At 39.3% G+C, this 22,776-nt stretch overlaps 2 protein-coding genes and 2 pseudogenes across 3 annotated transcripts; 1 reads left to right on the forward strand and 3 right to left on the reverse strand.

Moving 5' to 3' along the window:
* Positions 1-1,612: 1,612 nt before the first annotated feature.
* Positions 1,613-4,090, reverse strand: LOC144656016 (uncharacterized). The gene has a single exon (XM_078516227.1). The coding sequence runs from the start codon at positions 4,088-4,090 to the stop codon at positions 1,616-1,618; it is 2,475 nt and encodes an 824-aa protein (XP_078372353.1). The 3' UTR covers positions 1,613-1,615.
* LOC144656044 (uncharacterized) lies at positions 4,069-5,341 on the reverse strand. Of its 2 annotated transcripts, XM_078516274.1 has the most exons (3): positions 5,140-5,340; positions 4,652-4,950; positions 4,069-4,224 (listed from the first exon to the last, which is right to left on the reverse strand). In XM_078516274.1, the coding sequence occupies exons 1-3, from the start codon at positions 5,175-5,177 to the stop codon at positions 4,208-4,210; spliced, it is 354 nt and encodes a 117-aa protein (XP_078372400.1). In that variant the 5' UTR covers positions 5,178-5,340; the 3' UTR covers positions 4,069-4,207. The 2 variants fall into 2 exon arrangements, with proteins under 2 accessions (XP_078372400.1, XP_078372399.1); XM_078516273.1 differs by lacking the exon at positions 4,069-4,224 and having other exon boundaries at positions 4,254-4,950; positions 5,140-5,341.
* Positions 5,342-9,419: 4,078 nt separating this feature from the next.
* LOC144657897 (uncharacterized) lies at positions 9,420-10,599 on the reverse strand (annotated as a pseudogene).
* Positions 10,600-20,305: 9,706 nt separating this feature from the next.
* Positions 20,306-20,669, forward strand: LOC144657062 (uncharacterized; annotated as a pseudogene).
* Positions 20,670-22,776: the final 2,107 nt, after the last annotated feature.

The raw sequence follows: 22,776 nt of genomic DNA on the forward strand, positions 1-22,776 counted from the left end.
ATGAAAAGTTTTGGAACACAAGCACGGTAGAAATGAAGTCCCTAGTTGAGAAAAAATGGATCAAGGCCGTAAGAGTTGCCAAAAATAAGCCCAATTATGGAATGGGCGAAATGGATTCCCTACACGAAGAGGTTTGTGGCAACAAACTTGAAATGGCTGGACCTCTCATCGATTGCTATCTTCGCGAATTAGGAGAGGGTTTGAAAAAGAAGCAAACCCATTCAAAGGCAACTGGGCTTGTTAACCCTATCGTTCTTTTTATCCCTTGGATGATATTTAGACACATACTGACACTGGTTCGTGGCTACAAATGTGAGGTAAATGTTTCCAAGCGTGGGAAGAGAATTGAAGTCACCATTGAAAACCAAGCTACGGCCAGAAAAATGTTTTGCCCATCTAGATTTTCCGGCCAAAATTACTTAGGTCACCGGAAGTTTAAGAAGCTGTCCGATGGAAAATATCGCTATTCTGGAAGATCTGCCGTGGTTATTACAAAAAACACACCGATGAAACTAGATTACAACATGACAGCAAATCGTGTTACACTCTCAGCATTTATTCAGAGGTACACCGAAGATGGTTTTGCAATTGACAGTCAGCTACAAAAGATAATGAACAATAAATAGACATTTTGTAGCAACATATGTGTATTATATAGTTTTACATGATATACATTTTACAAAGTCTTACCAAGTTAATAATATATTAAGCAGCAAGAGTGATCAGTATCTATTTTATCATTATAATATCAATGTACAATTCATCTTTTTGTTCATAAATAATATTGTTTAATTATCAAGCTAAAATTATTTTCACATTTAACAAATTTCTTCTAGGATACAAAATTAATGGAGATGAGTAAGGAGAATCATGTATGCTAACATATATTGCAACTACATGCACAAAGGTTAAACTCTGCTGTCAAGCAGTTTTCCAATCTCAACATCAATTAAAGAACTTAATTTATCTCCGGGATTTATCTACTCTGTTTTGAGAGATAAAAAAACTCAAACTATATTATGTCATTGAAAATTCACTTGGCTGTAATGTCAAATTATCAAACTCTGTTCTAAATTAGCATTAAAAAAACCGTGTGAGCAAAACCAGGCTGCTTTAATCTTTAAAGGTTTTCAAAAAGTATCTATTATACACTCTTTATTCATTCAGACAGTCCACAGGTACTTTGGAATAGAGGTTGGGCATCAGATTAAGAACCTGGAAGACATGGTGTATTTACAGTAGATTCATGTATTTTTTTTTAATGGGAGACTAGGTGGCCTAATGGTCAGCGCACTTGACTCTGAGTCGAACGGCCAGGATTTGGGCCCTGGCAGGGCCGCTGTGTTGTGTTGTTGGGCAAGACACTTTACTTTCGCAGTGCCTCTCTCCATACAGGTGTATAAATGTGTACCAGTGAATTTACTGCTGGGGGGTAACCCTGTGATGGACTAGCATCCCATCCAGGGGGGGGGGGAGTATTCACCTAATGCTTTGGAAAGGGGGATAAGCTCTGGCTGTGTGGGCCACTTGGCTCAGACACAGAGTTAACTATGTAATTAAAATGTTTTGAAATAATGTACCATTCATGGGATTTCAATTTATGTCATTTCAATGTCTAGCTACTTTCTGATGCTAGAATACCTTCAAGTCTCCTGATGAGGTGAGCTTTATCCCCAGAGAGAGAAGCTCCCCTTGCCTTTAGCTCCTTTTTAAGTTCACCAACTTTCATAGATTGTGGATGAATCTTGCTTGCCTTTCTACCCTTACTTACCTCATTGCTTGCTGAGTGTACAGATTTAGCATGGGATTGTAGGGTAGGTTCATCAGGAAATCTAAGCTCACATTTCCCACACTTGAATGGCTTGAGGATTTCCAGCAAATCCTCTTTTACTATCATTTCTTGTGCACATTTCAACAGTTCTTCAGATTCTTGACAGAATGCACAGATAGAAATGTCATTTAGTGATCTTCCACACTCACAAAACTGAAGACTGTTTTTACAGTGTGGTGGAAGACGTGACTCAAAATGAGATACATAAGCAGAGGGTGCTGGCTGGTGCTCAGCCAAGTAAAATGCCCGGACATAGTTGGTACGCATCAACTGCCACCACTTACCTACAGTGCTTGTTGAGCGAGACCTGTTTGTTAAATTAAGGTCCTGCTTGACACCTGAATGTTTGGATTCCTTTGCCTGGAGAGAAATAATACCAAATCCTACCTTGTATTGTCTGTATAGTAATTCTGCATGGTAAGGTATGGCATAGCCAACTGTCCAGACCGTTAAATTTACAGCTTCAGGGAAAAAGAGGGCAAGGAGATTGAAGTACATGGTGCAGATATCTTTTAGTTGGAGTATTTCAGCTGAATTTGTGTCCACTTTGTTGAAAAGAGTTCCAGCATCCCTGAGATACTGGGCCACTTTACCTAAAGCAAGTCGTTTGATCCTTTGTGGACCAGACTCACCTTCCATTTGAAGGGCATCAATTAGTCTAAAAGAATACCTGGCAAGGGAAATGGCCTGCTCACCTATAAGCCTTGTTGATATGTTGTTGCTCCTTTTTTCCTTGTCATTGTAATGCTCCCTTATGTGCCTAGCTAAAAATGCTAACTGACAACCTTTTCTACCTGTATTACCTGCTACCTGGTAGTCTCTTGTGGCTCTGCCTATAGCTTCCTGAAATGCCTCATGCTTACCTTTAAGTAACTCTGACTGCCTAGCTCTATCACCTGTACCCTCAGGATAAATTGATGGAGTTGTTGGAATGACTTGTCTTGGCTGATCATTGTCACTAACCTGCAAAGGCAAACTCAGAACTTCCAAAAAATCCTCAGTTAACCCTCTCCGCAAGGCTTCCTGGTAGATAACATTCAAAAGATGCTGCCAAGCATTAATTTCATTATGTACTGGCTCTGGTCTTTGGCGGTCTGCGTACTCACCTATTCTTGGGTACACCAGTTGTCTGATGCTGTTATCTGCCATGAATGACAACTCTTTTTCGTGCCTCTTTGATTGACCAAGAGAGCTGTCCAAGGATTCCCTAAATCTTGATAATTTATCAAGGTCTTCTTTCCTCTTCTGCATGGTGGGTGGCTTCCAGGTATCAGAATCTGAATGCCCTATGGTTGCCCCCATTGTTCCCAAATTACCTTTGTGAACAAAAGCATAAGGGGAAGGGTATGTCGCAGCCTGATTTAACTCACCATTTGCCCAACTCTGCCATGACTGGTCAGCACTTGGTTGAAACTCTAAAGTGCACTGACGACCACACACATTCAAAACATTTCCTTCTAACAAAAGCATTTCTTCAGTGTGCTGTTTCCAAAGATCTTGCATCACTCTGTCTTTCTCACTGGCACTTAAGCAATGTAAGAGATACTGATAATCTCTACTCCTTACTTTATCCCCAAAATTCCACAGGGTAAGTGACCCTATGGACATGCTGAGATCACTTGTTTCTGGGGCACCATCATCAGAAAACTGTACAATAAAGTGATTTACATTTTCATTAAACCAGATAAGTCGGTCTCTAAGATAAGGTAAACGTAAGTGCAAATCAAGAATCATGAAAACTAAACCTGTGACTGTCCTAGATACACCTGAGTAGTTTGGGATTTCAGAAACATGACCTACATCTAAGCTCTTTACAAACTTATCAACCCTTTCATCTGAGAAAATTCGAGGAAGATAAATATTTCCACCAGCACACTTAACATTCCTCGGTAACCAGACATCTTTCTCAGCATTGAAAACTGAACTTTGAGTTTTACAAATAAGTTGGAATTTTCTTCTGGACAGAAATGCTTGATATTTCATGGCAACAGCCTGCTTTAATGCCTCCTCACTGTTGCCATATTCTTTCATAGCCCTCCCAAACACACCCTGTAGAAAACTACCCCTCTTATAACTACCAATGAATTTCTCCATTTGATCTTTTGTTGCATTTGATTGTAAATAGTCCCATGCCCCATAGATTGACCCTTCCTCCCCACCATGAATAAATTCTAGAATGTTTTTGGTTTCCTGCCTTCGCCTGTATCTTGTGCTAGAGTGTGGATTATTGACCATTTCAAAGGTTGTGGCCGTATTCATCCTTCGTGCTTTGGCATTTTGTTTTTGTTCCAGTAGCACCTTAAGTTTCTCATATTCTTTAGATATGGTGTCTAACTGCTTTTCTTTGTCCTTAAGCTCTACTGCAACAGTTTCCTTTCACCTTTCTAATTTCTCTAAAATTAAATAAATTAAAATGAAATCAGTCAGTCGAATCAACCAATCTTTATTCACCTGCAATCTCACAGTTACACATTCAAATATTGCCATTTCAATTACACTTCACTTAATTATACAACTAGACTAAAAGTTTCTGATCTACCTTTAAATATTTTCATGAAAATGTCCCTTGAATTTCTAAAAACATGTATAATATAAATTGTGCTAAATAAAATCATCTAAGTGTATTTTATTAAGGCACCAAGGTCTAGCTCAAGTAGTAAAGCAGAGTAAAGAAACAATTATTTTCTTCTACTTATAATGAAAAATCTGTTAAATAAAATTTCTCAAATACAGCCATAAAGAGACATCCTAAAAGGTCAACCATCTTTGCTTCTAAATTTAGAACACAAGAGCCTAACGTAAATAATGTCTGACTCAAACCTGTCTCAACTCTAGCTGTTGCATATTTCTCCTCAACTTCCTGTATCTGCCTTTCTTTCTCAATCACTTCTGATTCCCTAACAGAAACTCTGGCTTCCTTTTCATCTATTCGAGCCTTTTTAATCTCGCATTCCGCTTCGACCTCACTGGCGACATTTCGTGCCTCCCGTTTGATTGAGTTTCCGACTTGAATAGGTGATCGAACCCAAAATGGATTCACTGTTCTCCTCGAATCGCACTTTCCATGATGGCGGTCATTTTTGCTGCATTTTCTGCTCTTTGAGCAAAGCTTTCGGCCGCTGAAAGAAACCAAAAACGTTTTCTGCTTAGCAATGACGATACAAGAATTTCAAGATGGCGGACGGCTAAAATAGAATTCAAAACACCTGTAAACTAGCTAACAGCTAAGTGTGTACTTTTTTCCACGTTAAATAAAGTATGTATGTATGTATGTATGTAAAACGGTAGTTTCAACTCCTTGTAAATACCTTTTCTTGTCTCTCTCTTCGTCGCTGACGGAAGCCATTACTTCAAACTCTGTTCTGAACGTGCGATGGCATTGCCTGCTGGGATTTATTTCTCAATAAGAGCAAAAAACTCTTCAAGTAGGGGCTCCACGGGCTTAAATGTGCTTTCACGCGGAGCACGGTCAAAACATGAAACACTTTCCATGCTCAAATCTTTATTTATATCATTGTACTCCTTCAGAACTAGAAAGACCAAAACATAATGTCCATATGTGGTCTGCAATACCACCCCTAGCATGTTTTTAGTGGGTCAATAACACAGCCAAATTCTGAACGACAACAGCCCTAGCACACCTCCCTGGCAGATTTTCAGCAAAAAGATGCATTATAATTTATGCAAGCCCCCAACATGGAAAGAACAATACAAATGGACCAACGAGAGAAGTCAGCCAAGTTTATTTACATAATTTATGGGAAACGACGCCATTTTGGTAGACGCTTGGATCACGTGACCAAAATAGCGTCACGGAGGATTTTTCCTTGGTTACCGACCACCGTGTGGTTTTTTCGGCGTGTGATCTGCAACTGCACCCCTTCTGGTAGTTTGCCAATAATGGCGGGCACAACAATTCCTTTGAAGTGTTTGCATTTAGGTTTAACGCTTTCAATCCTCAATGGTAAACTTCTACTGTGTCATACATGTATAGCCGACGAAGGCCTGCTGTGTCCTTGTTGTGATAGACTGGACTCACATTCAAGAGATCATTTTTTTTTATTATTATTAATTTAATTGCAACACACACACACAAAAAAGAAAAAGCTTATTTACAAATTGATTGCTTACATTAACTCTACTCACGGTACAGTTACATACATTACTTACAGAAAAAAGAAAGACTATTTACTAATCGCCCGTAAGTAGTGCAAGTAATCGAGTATTAAATTCAAGAGATCATTAATGTGTGCTCTTTCGATGACAACTGGTTTTCCGAATCTCTCCTTTAACAAGTTGACAGCGACTTCATAGTTAGCCGTCGTGAGGGCAAGTCCTGTGATTGCTGTTTTCACTGCTTGTCCACATTTGAAGGGGTTGTATGCGCGTGAACTGCACTCTCAATACAGTCCTAAAACTCTTGCCACTCCTCGATTTTTCCATGAAACCGTTTAAGTTCTAGCTTTGGGAGCCTTGCACACACATCCGTTTGAGTCGTTTCTGGTGAACTAGTGTCGGCGCTCTGATGGGTTTTTTGTTCTGTACTGGGAGGTTTAGGCCTTAGCAGCTCAGCCAAGGAAGCAATCGTTGCGCTGATGTCTTCCTTCGAAGTACCGGTGAATCGAACTTCGTCTGCGATTTCTTCATCAGTGACACCTTCTATGCCTACTACATGTAGATCTCGCAGAATTTCTTCGTCTAACTTCCTCAAATTGGTTAATTGTTCTTCAAGACTTGCCTTTAACTGTATGATTCACAGTTTCGTTTCCGCAGAACACTCTCCTACAGCACGCTCCTTGGCCTCGGGTAAAATCTGGTTGACATAACCTCTATGTCCTTCTTGTGACTTTTGTTTCGCTTTTTAGGCCTCTGCCATTTCTGCTCAAAATTCTGCTATCTCGTCTTTTCCAGCGATAAAATAATCTGGCTCAAAGGACCAAGTGTTTGGGAACTTCTCCGGATGCTGGTTCACAATCAAAAGGACTATATCTTTCCAATGGTTGCATTTAATTCTCTCACAATCTCGTTTACAATGTTATACTCTCAATCGCTATTCCGTTCTGAATTAAAGCTTTACATCAATGGCTTAAACATCCGAGAAATGAAATACAATCATGCTGTGGTTAAATCTTGGCGTGCTATATCCTATTGTAATGACATAGCCTTAAATCTAGCTCAAAGTTATTCTAAGTTAGCTTTGCATAAGTACGTTATCTATTGCCTATACAGTCTGTAAGTAAAAGTCACGCAGTGTAACATAAACAATTAGAATACACCGAATGCAAATATGGCGGATGACTCGGTCGTCACCTGGATCGAGCTGCATGAAAGCGAGGCTAGTGAGGCTTCGGTGTTTTGTTTTGACAATGTTTTCCTACAAAAGTCTTGCGTATTCGTCAATCTGTGTGTTTCTTTTCGCTGCACCTACGAGTTGCTGTGGTTCTGAATGCCACGATAAGTGATAGAAGTGTTCACCGTTTCCTCTAAGGGAAAAAGTGGATCAATGCAATTCATTGAGACGAAAGAAAGAAGTTCACGATCGTCGCGGGAACTATTGAGGTTTTGTTCGCTACATTTCAGGTTAGAAGATCTTAGAAAAATCGTTTAAAGGCCAAGCTTATGTGGTGTCTGGTGGTGTTCAAGCACGAGTTGCATGGCCAGTACCTTCCCCAAAGTAAAGAAAAGCTCTACTTCCAATACAAACTTTGTTCAAAAGAGGTTGTTTATGTCCGGCTTTGTTCGCGTCCGATATACTCGCACGGAATCGTACGAAACAAATACTAACCAAGTGAATGAAATTCAACTGCCCCGTAGTTAAAGCTAGTGAAAGTATTGAGCCAAATAAGAATGACTTGGAGCTAAATGTGATCGCTTACACATTTTCTAAGATCTTCTAACCTGAAATGTAATGAACTTTATAAAGTTCCTTCGGCGATCGTGACAGTCGTGAACTCCTTTCCTTCGCGATCGCCTGATTTCCCCTTAGAGGTGAAAGGGGAAACTCACAAAAGACTTTCTTTGCTGTGGAAGATTCTTTTCCCTTTATGTAGCATTAACGAACCCAAAAAATCGTAGGAAGGCCGAGATCGACCACGAAGCAAGGCTTTTCTGGGGAAGCTTGTCAAAACAAAACATCAAGGCCTAACTAGCCTCGCTCTCATGCGACTCGTGCCAGGCACCGACCGAGTGGTCCGCCATATTTGCATTCGGTGTATAGCGTGATATGAAATTACAATTGACTATTATCAGACAGGCTAGCTAGCAAAAAAGTTAGTTTCGAGCCCTGTTACTTCCGAACCACCTATGCTTAGGGCATCGTATCCAAACCAAGGAATTGATACATTCATTTGGGTTTTGAGTGCGACCTGGCAGACACCTCTTAAAAAGCTTTTTATCAGATAAGCAGACGTACACATGCTCCAAGTGTTCTTTAAAGACAGGAAAAAGATGGTGGCAAATGTGGGTATGAAAAATTCCCAGTTGGTGCGTGACACCTTCAAAATTGTACTATAAAACAAAACAAAAAAATGAAAAAATGGTCACAAAAGTGTCAGTGTGTAATTTACACAAATGCTTCAGGCGTAGCCCTTCTTCAGTATGAAACCGTTTTCCATTTTCAAAATGGTGGTTTCCCAGTTCTCTTGTAAGAGCACCATGAGTTTGAAGAACAATACTTATGCCTCTCTTTATCTGGCAACTTGCAGCTGTGGTATATCCAGCTTTGATCTCATTTTTCATTGCCTTTAAAGTGCTACTGTGATGAAATTCGCATGTTTCCTTTCGTAGCCGTTTTAAAATATTATAAAGTACTTCATATGAGAAGAAAAATGCCGTTTACAGTTTTCAAATATCTCTTTTCGTTCTAGAGATATTCAAGTTTTTAAAATATGCAAATTAGCAAAGTTATGACGTCATAGACTCAACCAAATTTGGATCAAATATGAAGAAAGTGATAACTTAGCCAATTTGTATCGAAACTCTCTGATTTTTTGCAGTACTACTCTGCTAGTTGAGTTGCACAATATGAACTTTACAATTTGGTTACCATGGCAACATACTAGGTTCCAGATCCCCTGATGTTAAAGGCTTTTCTGGCCAATTCTGGTATTTCTTTTTGATATTTGCCGATGATACTTTACATGTGTGATGTGGCAAGCATATGAATAGATTAGACAGGCGTCTTGGCCGGGTTACATTTTTCCGAACTGAAAAATTCTAAAATATTAAAAACAAATTCATGGGGACTGGAAAAGAGTTAGTTGCCATGGTAACATAATGTTATTATACGTGTAAGTGTGTCAGCTGCAGAACTATTAGTCTGCCAAGTTTCATTGGTCTCCGCAGAAAAATGATTGAGATTGATCAATTTTTGTACTTGCGATAAAACTGGGTTGAGTAGATGACGTCATCAGTCCCCTAATTTGCATATTTTACGATTTTTTTGAGCTCAAATATCTCTGGAACTAAAAAAGATATTTGAAAACGGAAAACGCCATTTTGAATCTTTCGTTAAATACTCTATGAAACACCTAAAATTTCAAGGGGTGAAAATTTGATCATAGTAGCACTTTAATGCTCTTTCTGTCTCTTAAGTTGTCAGTTCATCTTCCTTAATATTAATCCTAATTGCTCGTCCATAGTACTTTTGCAATGTTTAAATTGCTGGTTTTGTCAAATGACCAGGTCTACCACACACTGGCTTCCCATCTGGTAGCTTTCCTTTCTGTTCGTTGGACATCTCTTAATGCTTTACCCATCCTCTTTTGCACATGTCCTACACAGTCTAATTTTACAACTCTGTGACACCCGGCTTCTTCTGACAGTTGATCCTTTTTCCCGTGGTTTATATGCCAAGGAGTTTTTCCACTTTATGTAATCAGATGATGATTTCTACATTTGTTCATACTTGTCGCAGTCACTGCACACCCCATAAACATCCCATACTGAATTGTATGCCTTTGAATCTCCATCAGAAACCATAAAGCGGTATTCCAAGCCATGATTCCGCTTCTGTTCCATATTTTACAAGCACATTCAGTTTTTCGTGATTGGACTTGTACCCTCATATTCCCCAACACAGTCATGATTTTTTCTCCATAGCTCAAATTCCTCCTGAGGAAGCCTTTTCTTGTTTATTCTGCATGTGCTGCATGCCTTGGAAACAACTGAATAACCCAGAACTTCAGAATTCACATGTTATTGGGGGGGGGGGGGGGAGGGGGAGGGGAAGCAACTTCCCATACATTCTCTTATATGAAATCTGAACGATGTTCTCACAACTTGCAAAGAAATCATTGGGGCGGTAGTCAGCCAATGAAAGCCCAAAAAACATTGCAAATTTGTCAATTTTTGTGAAGTTATTCCCAGACAATAGCACAGTAGCTGCAGCTTGGAAGTTGTTTAACAGCACATTGTTCACCTCGCCAGAGGTGCAACATCTTCGAATATGACCAGCAGAGCACTTGCAGCAAAGCATGGTACTGTACTGCACAAAGTGTAATCCACTGTTGTGTCATGAATGCATCCAGGATGTTTGCCGCTTCCTTCTAACTGTTCTCCGTGGTACTGGTCTTCTTCATACCTTCTTCTAAACTTAAGGTGTGGGCCATATTCTGGAATGTGCTTTGGTACAGCAGATCTGGGTGGCTTTTATATTTTCCATCCCTGGGGAAGCATTCACCACATGAGCCATCATCCTCCTGACTCGGCACCCATGTAGGGCAGACTGTCTGGGGATAGGAGGAAGTGGTCAAATCTAGATTTGTCATCTAGTTTGGTGTGAAAAGAGTCACGGAACAAATAGCATGGTAAATTTACCACTTGGTCCAGAGAGAGAAGGCAGTGCCGCATAAACAGACACACAACTGAGAAGTACACGTGTAATGGTTAAAATACCCAAACTTTATTGTTTATTCTGTGTGTGTCTTTTTGGAGGATGGCTGGTCACGCCGCTTGTGACAATCACAGGCGAAGTGACCAATTTCGCCGCAGGCGTAGCATTTCTCAGAGGTAGCACTCCTTCTGTGATCGTTCAAGTTGCGTCAGTAGCTCTGGGAGAGTCTGAAGCGTTCCCCACGGTACTGAGTGGGATGTCTGGCGCTTGCTTTCTGTTCGTGACATCGAACAAGTTTGTCAGCCTCTCTCTCAGCTTCCAAAGCCAGACTGCCAAAGATGATGGCATGAAGATTGACCTGGCGACCAGCTTGTTTGGAGAGGGCGAGTCTATCCCACAGGGCTGACAAATTTGTGGTGTCTTCTGCCTTTGACAAACAGGCTTTGTCAAGGGTGGCCCGTAGTTTGTTGAGGGCCACAGTCTCGTTGAAATCTATGGCAGTACAAATAAGTTTGTCGTGCAGGCGATTAAAACGCCTTGGGTGGTCAGTCCCTTGTAGCGAATTGATTTCGCCCTTCATCTCTTTAACCAAGCCAACAAGTTCCTGAGTTTATCAAAATGACAGAATATCAGAAGTGGATAAACATGTCACTCTCCATTAAACAGGAAATTGCTTCTAATCAAGGGCGTACCTACTTCTAAACTTTTTCATGCTTAACTGGCACGCATCTTTCGATCAAAGGATGGCGTAGCCATCAGAACATTTCTACTCACTGATAAGATGGCCTGCGAATGCCATGTCGGCCGAGTAGCCGCACTTTATCTTCCCTGAGACCCAGGAGGAATAAATGATGTGGTCCAGCCATATTCTTTAGTGTCCTTTTTGTCAAACTTTCAACATGGTACTACTGCTGTCATAAGTTATTTTACGACCTCTTCTAGTTCAACGGCCGTCATGGGACAACATCGCCAACTTAAAGCAAGAGCAACGCAAACAAACTCAAACTGTTACAAAATGGTGTACCAAACAGCTCCGCGACCACTAAAGACAGATTTTTGGTCAAAATTTCTTCACTCTTTTCAAGGATGTGTGCAATATAAAATGATTAAGACGCTTTCATAAAATATCCGACAATTGTGATGTATATTAACGCTTTCAAACAGTTTTCCCTTGGCACGCACATGCACAGTGCGTGATATGGTCCCTTTAAGTACTTGTAACAGATAAACCCTTTGCTGCCCTCTACAAAGAATATACACATACAAACGTGCTTCATTCCCCACTTGGTGAGAACATCATGTAAGATGCCATGAAGTTGTGACTTTGACTCACTGATAAACAGCTCATAGAAAAATAAAATGATACCACATGGTTTCATGCCAAAGAATGTTCCTACATGAAGGGAAATAGACACAAATTATATTGGGATGATTTTAAAGCATGTAAAAAAAGCACGGTGTATGTTGTCAGTGCTGTATGTTTCAATATACTAACAAAATATAAAATACGAAAACAATGAGGTTAAGGGAATTCTTCAATACTTATATTCATCAATACTTATAAACAAGTCTTCAATGTGTTAACATTGTGTAATGTATAATAAAAATAAATTCAAGTTGATAGTATTGTAGTTGATGGGCTAAATTTGTTTTTAAATACATTGAAAGATTTACATGCAATGTTTTTTGCATGATCAAGTGTTTTATTTTTTTGGCTGTGTTTCAAGAAATTAATCCACATGTCTTCACAAACAGCAGCGAAAAGAAAACAAAAAATACCAGAGATTAATCAATTTTAATAAATAGTGTGTAACAGAGAAAAAAATTGCACTAGCAAGTTGACAAGGCACGTGAAGATGCTGGTAGTGTTGGTGATGTGGCCTTGGGTGAGAATGTAAAATGGCTTGGAGTAAATAAATTTGGTGTGGTGTTGACAATGGTTGGTGATAATGGGGGATAAAGATGGCGTGATATAAATGGCTGGATGATGCCGTAAAATGATGTTGTCCAGGTGCTGTGCCCAGAGCAGTTGAAGTGTGACAATGACTTGATGCAGTATATCGTCAGAGTATAACAGCAGAGTAAAACAGGTGCAATTTCTGTAAAATAAAATAAATCACTTTATTTAAGTGTCTGCACTGTAATAATCAGGCAAATGTTATAAATGGAACAGAAAACCTGTTAAAAATCCCAAGTGTCTGTTTTGTAGACGTTACTGAGCAGAACATGCGAAAGAGGCCAATACTTTGTTTTTTCATTTTTTTTTTTGTCTGGTTCATTCCAATTGCAAAACTTCTGGACTTTCCACAATCCTTTCCACTTCTTGAGAAGCTGGCTATTTCCAAAAACACGAGATAGAGCATTCTCTACCAGATCATCTTGATGCAAGGCCATTTTTTGCAGTATATAGCTTTAAGGGGAGCAGGAATAGCACAGTGGTGAGAGCACTCGCTTCCCACCAATGTGTTGTTGGTTCTCGTCCATGCTCCGAGGGTTTTTCTCCGGGTTATCCGGTTTTCCCCCCTCCTCAAAAATTAACACTTCTAAATTCCAATTTGATCGGGAATCTGAGGGCCACAGGTTTGTTAGTTGCAAGACTATTACGTGCTACCCTTTGTAAAATAAAGACGATTGAAAACTGCTTGAGGTCAAGCACCCACTGAAACATGTCATCAGTAATATGGACAAGTATACCTTTGTCATACATTCTTGAAAAAGTAACATTCAATGTTTCCTTATACACGGAATTATGTTCAGTGGTGCTGCTATTCCAAATGAGTTGTGACAAGAGCTTGGACTTGCCATATTCTGTTTTGGCTTTACGTCGGGCATTCGCATCTGTTGAATGGATTTTAGCCTTAAAGTACTCCCGGCATCCATGTCTCACTTTTGCAACTTTCCAGGCTCTGCAATACCTCACCTTTCCTTTGCCTTCATCTGACATTGCTGTGACATCTCTGCCATGTCCTGTATCAGAGGAAGAAGGAATGCGCTCACCAACAACGACGTTCAGAATTTAGAGCAAGTATAATTTCTGTCATTACATGATAATGGTGCTCTTGAAGAAGGGAAACAGGAATATCCAAGAGTTCTGCAAACTCTCTTTCAAGATCCTTCGATACAAGAAACTTGTGCAGATCAGTAAAATGACATGCGAACTCTTTCCTTTTCATCTTTTTTCGACTTTTTTGCTTGTTTACAAGCAAGGAAAGAAGAATATTGGACATGTTGTTCTATCTCGAGCCACATTCTTGTAAACTCTCAAGGGACTGCTTTAATTTCTCAAGGAATACTTTCTGCTGTGGGTGATCAAAGCGTGTGACTTGTAAAGTGTCATTTTATAGTTGTGCTTCAACACTTCTGTTCTTGTAGAAAAAAACGTGACTTGTCAAATTTACAAACGTTATATAACAATTAAAAACGCGAGTAGCCCAAATCTTACGTGACATAACCAATTAAGAATGTGAGGGGTTCAGTGCTCGAAGACAACAAACTTTCAAACGATTAAGAACGCAATTTGTACTGGTACAAGTCTTAAGGCAAACTCTTCTATGAGAATGCTGAGCATGGTGCTCAATGAGGAACTTCGTCTCCCTACCAAATATTCGTACTTGAAGGCCAGGTTTTGGCGCTCCGTCTCATTGTTGGTGTTGATAATAACAAGTATCCTGTCTTTGCGGTATGCCCAAACCCAGTGCTAAATAACAGATATATGAGAGAATTAATAAGTGGCCTGGTTGTCTTTGCTTTCCTTTTTCCTTATAAAAGTCATAAAAACTCCCCTCTTTGACTGGTAAAACACATTCTTAGAGAAATGTCTACAAACAAAAAAAATGGATAGTTGCACTTGCCTTGTGTTGTCTCACCCACGTTTTTTCAAACCACCTCCTGTAGAAAGAGTTTCCCCAGAGCTCCTCGTCCTCTTTTAATAGGTCCACTTTCCTCTCAAACTCCTCTACTGTCCTAGCACGGGCGATTTTTCGCATTGCATCTAAAGCCATTGTTTATAAATGGGCCATCCCATTGCTTGTTTTTGAGAGCCAACGCTCCCACGCTTGCTCTCTGTGAAAATCACAGATGAAGACCAAACATTCAAATAAAAAGAGAAACAGTTTTTTAGTTACATGGCAGTCTTGATCTTTACATTTGTTGAACCAAGCCAGTGGCATAGACTGACCTTATTGCTTGTTACGTTCAGTTAAAAAAATAAAAATGAAAACGCTAACAAAGACACAAAAACAAACAAGTACTGAACTTGGTTTAATGGTACCTGGGAAAAGATCCTCCACTGCTGATATCTCCTCTTCAGCATAATCGACCATGAAGTGCTTTGGGTCCCAGTCAGGATTCCACTTCATAATGATAGACAGCGCCTCTTTGATAGCATCAGTGGTCTCAGACTGTGTCACAAACGAGGCAACAACCTTGTATTCTATGTTTGTCTTCACTACAAGGAAGTAGAGGGGCAAAGAATATTTGGTTGTCCTGTATGTGGCATCCAACAGACAGAGCTCATTCCCATATCTGTTGAGCAGGCATCGCTGCCAACTTGTCTGGTGGACAAATAGCAGACCTTTGTTGGAAGTGCCATCGTCCGCTTTCACTTCCTCCTCATTATCTTCCTGTTCGTCATCGTCAAAACTGTCTGCGGTGACATTTTTTCCGCTGGGTCGACGTAAGGAGGAAACTTGAAGAAATCCCCCTCGTTTTCAGCTCGCCAAACCTTGATTTTTTCAATGAGGTTTGCTTGGTCTCCCTGGAAAAAGGCTATTCTGGATGTAAATGTGAATGCGTTGTTTTATCTCCTTCACATCTTGGACACCGTCCCCGGCTAACGCATTTTTACTCCCGCATGTTATCATATAATGTTTCCTGTTTCTATATAATAAAATTTACACCACTTAAACTCATTGTACATGACCTATAACAGCTCTTGTACATCTTGCTTCATAGAATATAAATGACATTCCCATACCAGAAAAGAGGTATAAATAGTATCTAAGAAATACCCTCTCCAGCCAGGAAAAACAGACACCCAAAGCACTCTGTATGAAAAAGTGTCTTTCTTATTGTCTTTGGGACCACAAGTCAAGTGTATCAATACTACTTTCATTATCAGCTGTTTGTTCAAGCACCTGTGTAGTGAGATTCCCCGCTTTCCATACCAGTCTCTCTGGATCTCCCTCATTAGTTTATCAAGTTCGAGTTTCATCTTGTAGTCAATGACCACCACACATTCTCCCAGCTTCAGGCTCTTGAGAACATATTTTCAATAGTCTCCTTGGTGCTTTGTGACAAATATGCCAATCGTCTGTTGAGGACAGATTTAACAGATTCATTAGACAGAGATTCAGTTCACAGCAAAAGGGAGCTGTGGGAATTGTAAACTGATAAATTGTCAATGCACACTGCTCGACACTCCACTAAACAAGACGGTAACTACAAGTTTTAACAAGTTTTATTATAAATATAACGGTTTTTATGTAATATTTGAGAAAGAAAGCTGTAGGCAGTCCAAAAAAACGAAGTGGTTTTCAAACATAAAAGTGCCAAATATAACAATGTATGTACAATGTATGTATACGTGTATAATTCATCATAGGGTGAAAAGAAAAATGCGATTTAAGGTTTAGATGTAAGACATAAGAGATAAATGCCAAATATGAATACATGTCATCCACATCTTCTGTCTGCTGCACTTGAAGTAGGCATCCTATTCCCTGCAGCTCCTTGGAAGCGTTACCAACCCATGTATCTAATGTAATGAGAGAAATACCCTGAGAGTATTTCTGTTCTGTTCTTTATGTAATATTTGAGAAAGAAAGCTGTAGGCATTCAAAAAAGTAAATGGTTTTCAAACATAAAAGTGCCAAATATAACAGTGTATGTACAATGTATGTAGGTGTATAATTCATCATAGGGTGAAAAGAAAAATGCGATTTAAGGTTTAGATGAAAGACATAAGAGATAAATGCCAAATATGTATTCATGTGATCCACATCTTCTGTCTGCTCCACTTGAAGTAGGCATCCTATTCCCTGCAGCTCCTTGGAAGCGATACCAACCCATGTATGTAATGTAATGAGAGAAATACCCTGAGAGTATTTCTGTTCTGTTCTTTATGTAATATTTGAGAAAGAAAGCTGTAGGCATTCAAAAAAAGTAAATGGTCTTCAATCATAAAAGTGCCAAATATAGTGTATGTACAATGTATGTAGGTGTATAATTCATCATAGGGTGAAAAGAAAAATGCGATTTAAGGTTTAGATGAAAGAAATAAGAGATAAATGCATAAATGCCAAATATGTATTCATGTGATGCGCATCTTCTGTCTGCTCCACTTGAAGTAGCCATCCTTTTCCCTGCAGCTCCTTGGAAGCGATACCAACCAATGGGCCATGTTAATAGTCAGATAGGTAGGGTTTGTATGAAAATACATGATAATTTTTTATTATTTGAGAAAAAAAGCAGTAAGCTGTCGAAAACAGAAAGTGGTTTTTAAACATAAAAGTTCCAAATATAACAACATAAAGTATAAAGGTGTATGATTCATCATAGTGTGAAAAGTAAAATGGGTTTAAGATTAAGACGAACAGCTGGTTATGCACTGTTCAACTGGGTTGGTTTGTAAATTGCAATGACAACTGACATAAGAGATAAATACCTGGAAGGTTTTATGTATACATGTGATAGGCATTTCTGTGTACCTCACATGAAGTACGCAGCAGTCTTTTCCCTGCAGCTCCTTGAAAACGGAACCAGCCAGCCATTCCATATGAACGGAATGAAGTTTTTCTGCACATCGTTTTGTGTCGTAGTTGACTTAAAAAATGCGCTAGGTGGCTGCTTACCTACTTGCCCCCCTTGGAGGGAACAAAAACCCATCTGCATCTGACATCAAGGATATTCTCTCAAGTGTTGGTATTGATGTTGACTCAGAGCGCGATTGCTTCAATAAAAATGTCAACTTTAATTTTTTTACACAACAATTGCACAACAACGATGTGTCAATTGCACAACAACGATGGCCTGGCACATGCTAATGTATTAAAAGCTTGCATCCTCCTCTACGATCCAAGGGTGATGAATACAAACCTGCAAAAAATACATGAATAACCTTAAATACTTCGAGAATATTCATTAAATAAACCGCTTCAGGTTGCTGGTATAAGGAGCAGGGTTTGGGAGGTTTAGGACACCGGGCCGCACCGCCCTACCCAAAATTATATACCAAACAGCAACAGTCGTGTTTAAAATGCTAGCATTTACTGAAAAAAATCATTACTGTGATTACACGAACCGGTGGCTAAAAATTTAAACGTGAAACCGCAGGGCTGATCGAACTACACGCATACTTTTTATATGATGTACACCGTCTACAAGGCTACACGCGTGCAAAATTTCAGCCTTCTTCCTTAAAACCACACGAAGATAAGGCCATGGAAAGATCTCATTTTTACCTTTCCTGAATATTCTATTAGCGGTCAATGTCACAACATGAAACGTTGCCGTCTCAACGGTATTACCCTCTGATGGTAAAACGGACAAATACTTAGTCCTCATGCTTATAAGAATGGAAACAGTTCAATTCTCAACCGTATATTTACATTTCGCTCGCGGGGATTCTCCTCTGGTTCCTTCCTACTCCCTGCTCATCCTTCCTGCTCGCCACTATAAAGGAGATGGAAAAATGTTTCTGTTTGAGAATTTAAGCTGGTTTTTGTTGTTATAAAATGAGATTTCGCTTACTCGGCATTACAGAAATTTACGAGAGGAAAAAAAGCACATGAATCAGAAAGCCGCCAATCTCATGGTCCATAAACTGCTAGCCTGCGTACTGAGCATTAAACTTAAAAATGGAAATAAAACTCAACAGATACTCACCTCACCTCTCCTGTATGCTATCACCAATGATAAAACGATGAACAAGTCGAGAAGGCAATCATAGAAGTCTTTATTAAGAAGCTAGTCACAACAAACGTGTGGCTTTACAATAAAAAAAACAATCTAAAATAAGCTAAACTAGTAAAATGAACCTATTATATGTATCAGTTACAAGGATTTTAAGAAATAAATTTAAAAAGACATCTATTTACAAAAGTGCGTTTGAAACGTTCTGTTTTTACTTTAGGGAGTATAAAGTCATGGCCCCTTTCTCTAAGAGCTCTGTTCCGTTTGGGTGGGAGCAAGTCATATAACACCTGGCCAGTGTCACTTGTGATTCTGTTGAAAAGATCACTGTCCCTATTCTTAATAACATCAGATATCAAAATGATCTTATTTGTATAGCCAAAACGATAGGCTCGCCGAAAGAAAGTGTCAATCCGATCTAAATATTTGCCTTGATAGGCGGAGCCCCACACTTCTAATCCATACAGAAATAATGACATTATTAATGAGTCGAAGAGTTTACTAAGCTGATCTTTAGTGTACCCATAATATTTGCATACCCTAAGAATATATAGTCGGCTAGCAGCTCTAGAAAGTAAACTGTCAACATGAAGGTCCCAGTTACAAGGATCTTCATGGAAGGTAATTCCCAAAAGTTTCAGCCACTCTCTGAGCAAGAACAACCAAAGAAGAAGCACGAGGACCTTCCGTAAGTTCACCGATCGTGGTGTCGACCTCGACCGGCTTCTCGATTTATCTCACGATCACTTTTTGGAATTGGTTCACTGCCGTGCCAGGCGAAGAAAAATTGCGCACTTGTATAAAACGACCTGACGCCAGTCTTTGGTGCGTTTTGGGGCAAAGGCTTTCGTTAACTAACAAAATGTTGGCAAAACGACTGGCATCCTATACAAGGATTTAGACTCAGCGTGACGACATGTACAGGAAACCGAACTGTACTGAGTATCACAGAGCTCTACGTAAAACTCTACGCCTGTTTTAGGCTCATAAAATGGGCGCCACTTGGTACAATGTATGTATACGTGTATTATTCATCATAGGGTGAAAAGAAATGCGATTTTAAGGTTAATATGACTGGCATAAGAGACAAACGTCAAATATGTATACATGTGATCTGCATCTTAATAATAATATTTAAAATTTGTATGGCGCAAATTAATCAAATGCGCCTTACAAAATAAAAATAAATTAATACTAAGAATATAAATGATTAAAAAAACTAGCTATTCTGTCTGCTTTACATGAAGTAGCCATCCTTTTCCCTGCAGCTCCTTGGAAGCGATACCAACCCGTTGGCGAAGTAAATAGTGAGATAAGTAGGGTTTGTGTGAAAATACATGATAATTGTTTATTATTTTAGAAAAAAAGCTGTAAGCAATCAAAAACAGAAAGTGGTTTTTAAACATCAAAGTGCCAAATATAACAACATAAAGTATGAAAGTATATGATTCATCATAGGGTGTAAAGTTAAATGGGTTTAGGATTAAAACGAACAGCTGGTTATAGACTGTTCAACTGAGTTGGTTTGTAAGTTGCAATGACAACTGACATAAGAGATAAATACATGGAATGTTTTATGTATACATGTGATAGGCATTTCTGTGTACCTCACATGAAGTACGCAGCAGTCTTTTCCCTGCAGCTCCTTGAAAACGGAACCAGCCAGCCATTCCGTATTGACAGAATGTAGTTTTTCTGCACATCGTTTTGTGTCTTAGTTGACTTAAGAAATGCGTTAGGTGGCTGCTTACCTACTTGCTACCCTTGGAGGGAACAAAAATCCATCTGCATCTGACATCAAGGATATCCTCTCAAGTGTTGGTATTGATGTTGACTCAGAGCGCCTCTATGTTGTTATTAAAGAGCTGAGTGGGAAAGATATTGATGAGGTCATTGCTGCAGGCAAATCCAAGCTAGCATCTGTTCCCACAGGTAGCGCTGTGATGGCAGGTGCTGCAGCATCTGGTGCTCCAGCGGCAGTAGGTGGAGAGGCAAAAGAAGAGGAAAAGAAAGAAGAAAAGAAAGAGGAGGAAGAAGAGGAATTTTGACGATGACATGGGATTTGGCTTGTTTGATTAAACAACTGTATTGCTCAAATAAAACTTTATTATGGCCGTTCCCTCGGAACCGCCCGCCTTCGTTTCTCGAGGAGGATGAATGTGCGTTTAATATTTTTTCTGCCAGCATGCATGGTGGTAACGATAGGGGTATCAGTTTCACTGTCCGACGAGCAGCTAGTAGAGTCTTGAGCGTTGTCGTGAGCATTGTTACTCATGATAAAGTTAAGAAGGTAACATCTTTGGGCCACTGCTTCATGGGGAAAAGCTTGTTTCTTTTTTAATATACTTTCAATTATTCTATTCTATTCTATTCTATTCTATTCTATTCTATTCTATTCTATTCTATTCTATTCTATTCTATTCTATTCTATTCTATTCTATTCTATTCTATTCTATTCTATGTTTCACCTGACTTTTTAAATAATCACTCAAATAATTTTCATTTTTTGTGGAAAAAAGAAGGGTTTATAAAAATTAAAAATAGCTTCCATGGTGGAAGGGACCAACACTTCACGTAGAGTTCTCAAGCGATTCACAAACAAGCCATGCATACCTTTCAAGATATCACAACTCGCTGTCAACAGTAGTTTTAAGCATTAGGAACCCAAATATTTTTCACAGGGTGTTTCAGCATTAGCATATCAGGCAGGAATTGTCATTGCATGGATGGAGAGTTCATATTCTTTTACATATCGTTGTTAATGTCTTAACTGTCCAAAAAAAAAAAAAAGTCGACAATGCCTTCCAGCGATCTATAAATACATCACTGGTGCACTTTTTCTTTGTCAATTTTTAAATTTTCACAAAATAGCTGCAAATAAAGAGATCTAGTCAGTACTTGTTTCTTTTTTACCTTGGGTTATTCTCTTCTATTCTATTCTTAGTTTTCTCTTTTTTGAGGAGTTTTTTCCTACTCTTTCTAAATGAAACGCAGGAATGACATTTAAAAATAGAAAGACAAGCTTATTAGCAAAGAGTCTTTTTTGTTATATCGTATCATGGGATCTGTATTTGATCAGAAAAAACAATTATGACAAAAATGAAACATAACTCAAATTTCAAAAGGTTTCACTGGACAAACCACATTTCTGAAGCTTCAGCCGCAGGTCTAGGATCAGAGTACAAATTCCAGCCAGCAACAGGGTTGCCATATTTAGTGTACCCGTAAAGGAAGTCACATCGGTTACACCTTAATGAACACTTTATTCCTTTGGCCGAGCCATTAAGTTGGTGGTATTCCACCTCCACAGTATTGTTGTAGTGCACCCGATGGGACGAACACCGAAGAAAACAACCACATGGAGGTGTGAAAACGTGGAATGCATCACACTCATCTGTTTAGGGAAACTTGGAATAGGGCAAACCTGCAACGCACTGGAACAGCGAATCACTTCACGTGTGGACAAAGAAGCTTCCTAACTTGATGACAAGCATTAATTGGCAACACTCGGAGAGACAGAACAACACGGCCAATGGAACATACAACCGCCAAACCAAACCTTACGATAACAGAACAAAGCACGACATCTGCAGAAACGTGCTCCACTCGCTTTAAATTTACCAACTGAATATCCTCTAACAGCCTTGTGCCAATGTTTTCAGTTCTTATTTCTTCATCAACCTCTTCGAAAAGATTTCCTTACAGCCCCATACATTAATTATGTATGCAATTATTTCATACTACCACTACGCAGACAGAAATCATGAAAGGAACGAGTCAGTTAGAAAATTGTATGCATAATTAATTACTTTACCCATTTCACTGTTACTGTGGCATTGGATGGTCCTTCGATCCTCCGACTGGCCATGTTGCACACTCTGAATGGCAGCTCTAAGACTTTTTCTTAGCTGGGTCTTGTTTCCATCAATCGGGAGATTTAAAGCTTGCAAAGGTAGGCAAAGGACTTCTGACGATAGCAAAGGCAAGTTTTCAGGACGACACGCGCTGCGAGTAGTTGGTTTGGAAGCACCACGTGGACGAGCCATTACAATTACAATAAGTTAAAGTTGCAGTAGCGATATAGCTAGCAAAAGTTCGAACCTTACACTCTTTATAGCCAGACAGCTGTCTTGATTTAGCCCAATGTGTACTATAGACAACAAGAACTTCGTGCATCATAGATCGAGACATGAATTGAGGT

Source organism: Oculina patagonica, chromosome 6 (assembly GCF_052425735.1).
Source record: "Oculina patagonica isolate OP01 chromosome 6, crgOcupat, whole genome shotgun sequence".
Classification (NCBI taxonomy): Eukaryota; Metazoa; Cnidaria; class Anthozoa; order Scleractinia; family Oculinidae; genus Oculina; species Oculina patagonica.

What these genes read in the sequence shown, in the direction of transcription:
- LOC144656016 (XM_078516227.1), bottom strand. Translation starts at nt 4,090, where the DNA reads ATGAATACGGCCACAACCTTTGAAATGGTCAATAATCCACACTCTAGC.
- LOC144656044 (XM_078516273.1), bottom strand. Translation starts at nt 5,177, where the DNA reads ATGGCTTCCGTCAGCGACGAAGAGAGAGACAAGAAAAG. An exon ending in GAAGAGAGAGACAAGAAAAG is followed by an intron (nt 4,951 to 5,139) that starts GTATTTACAAGG and finishes GGTTTCTTTCAG; the next exon opens with CGGCCGAAAGCTTTGCTCAA.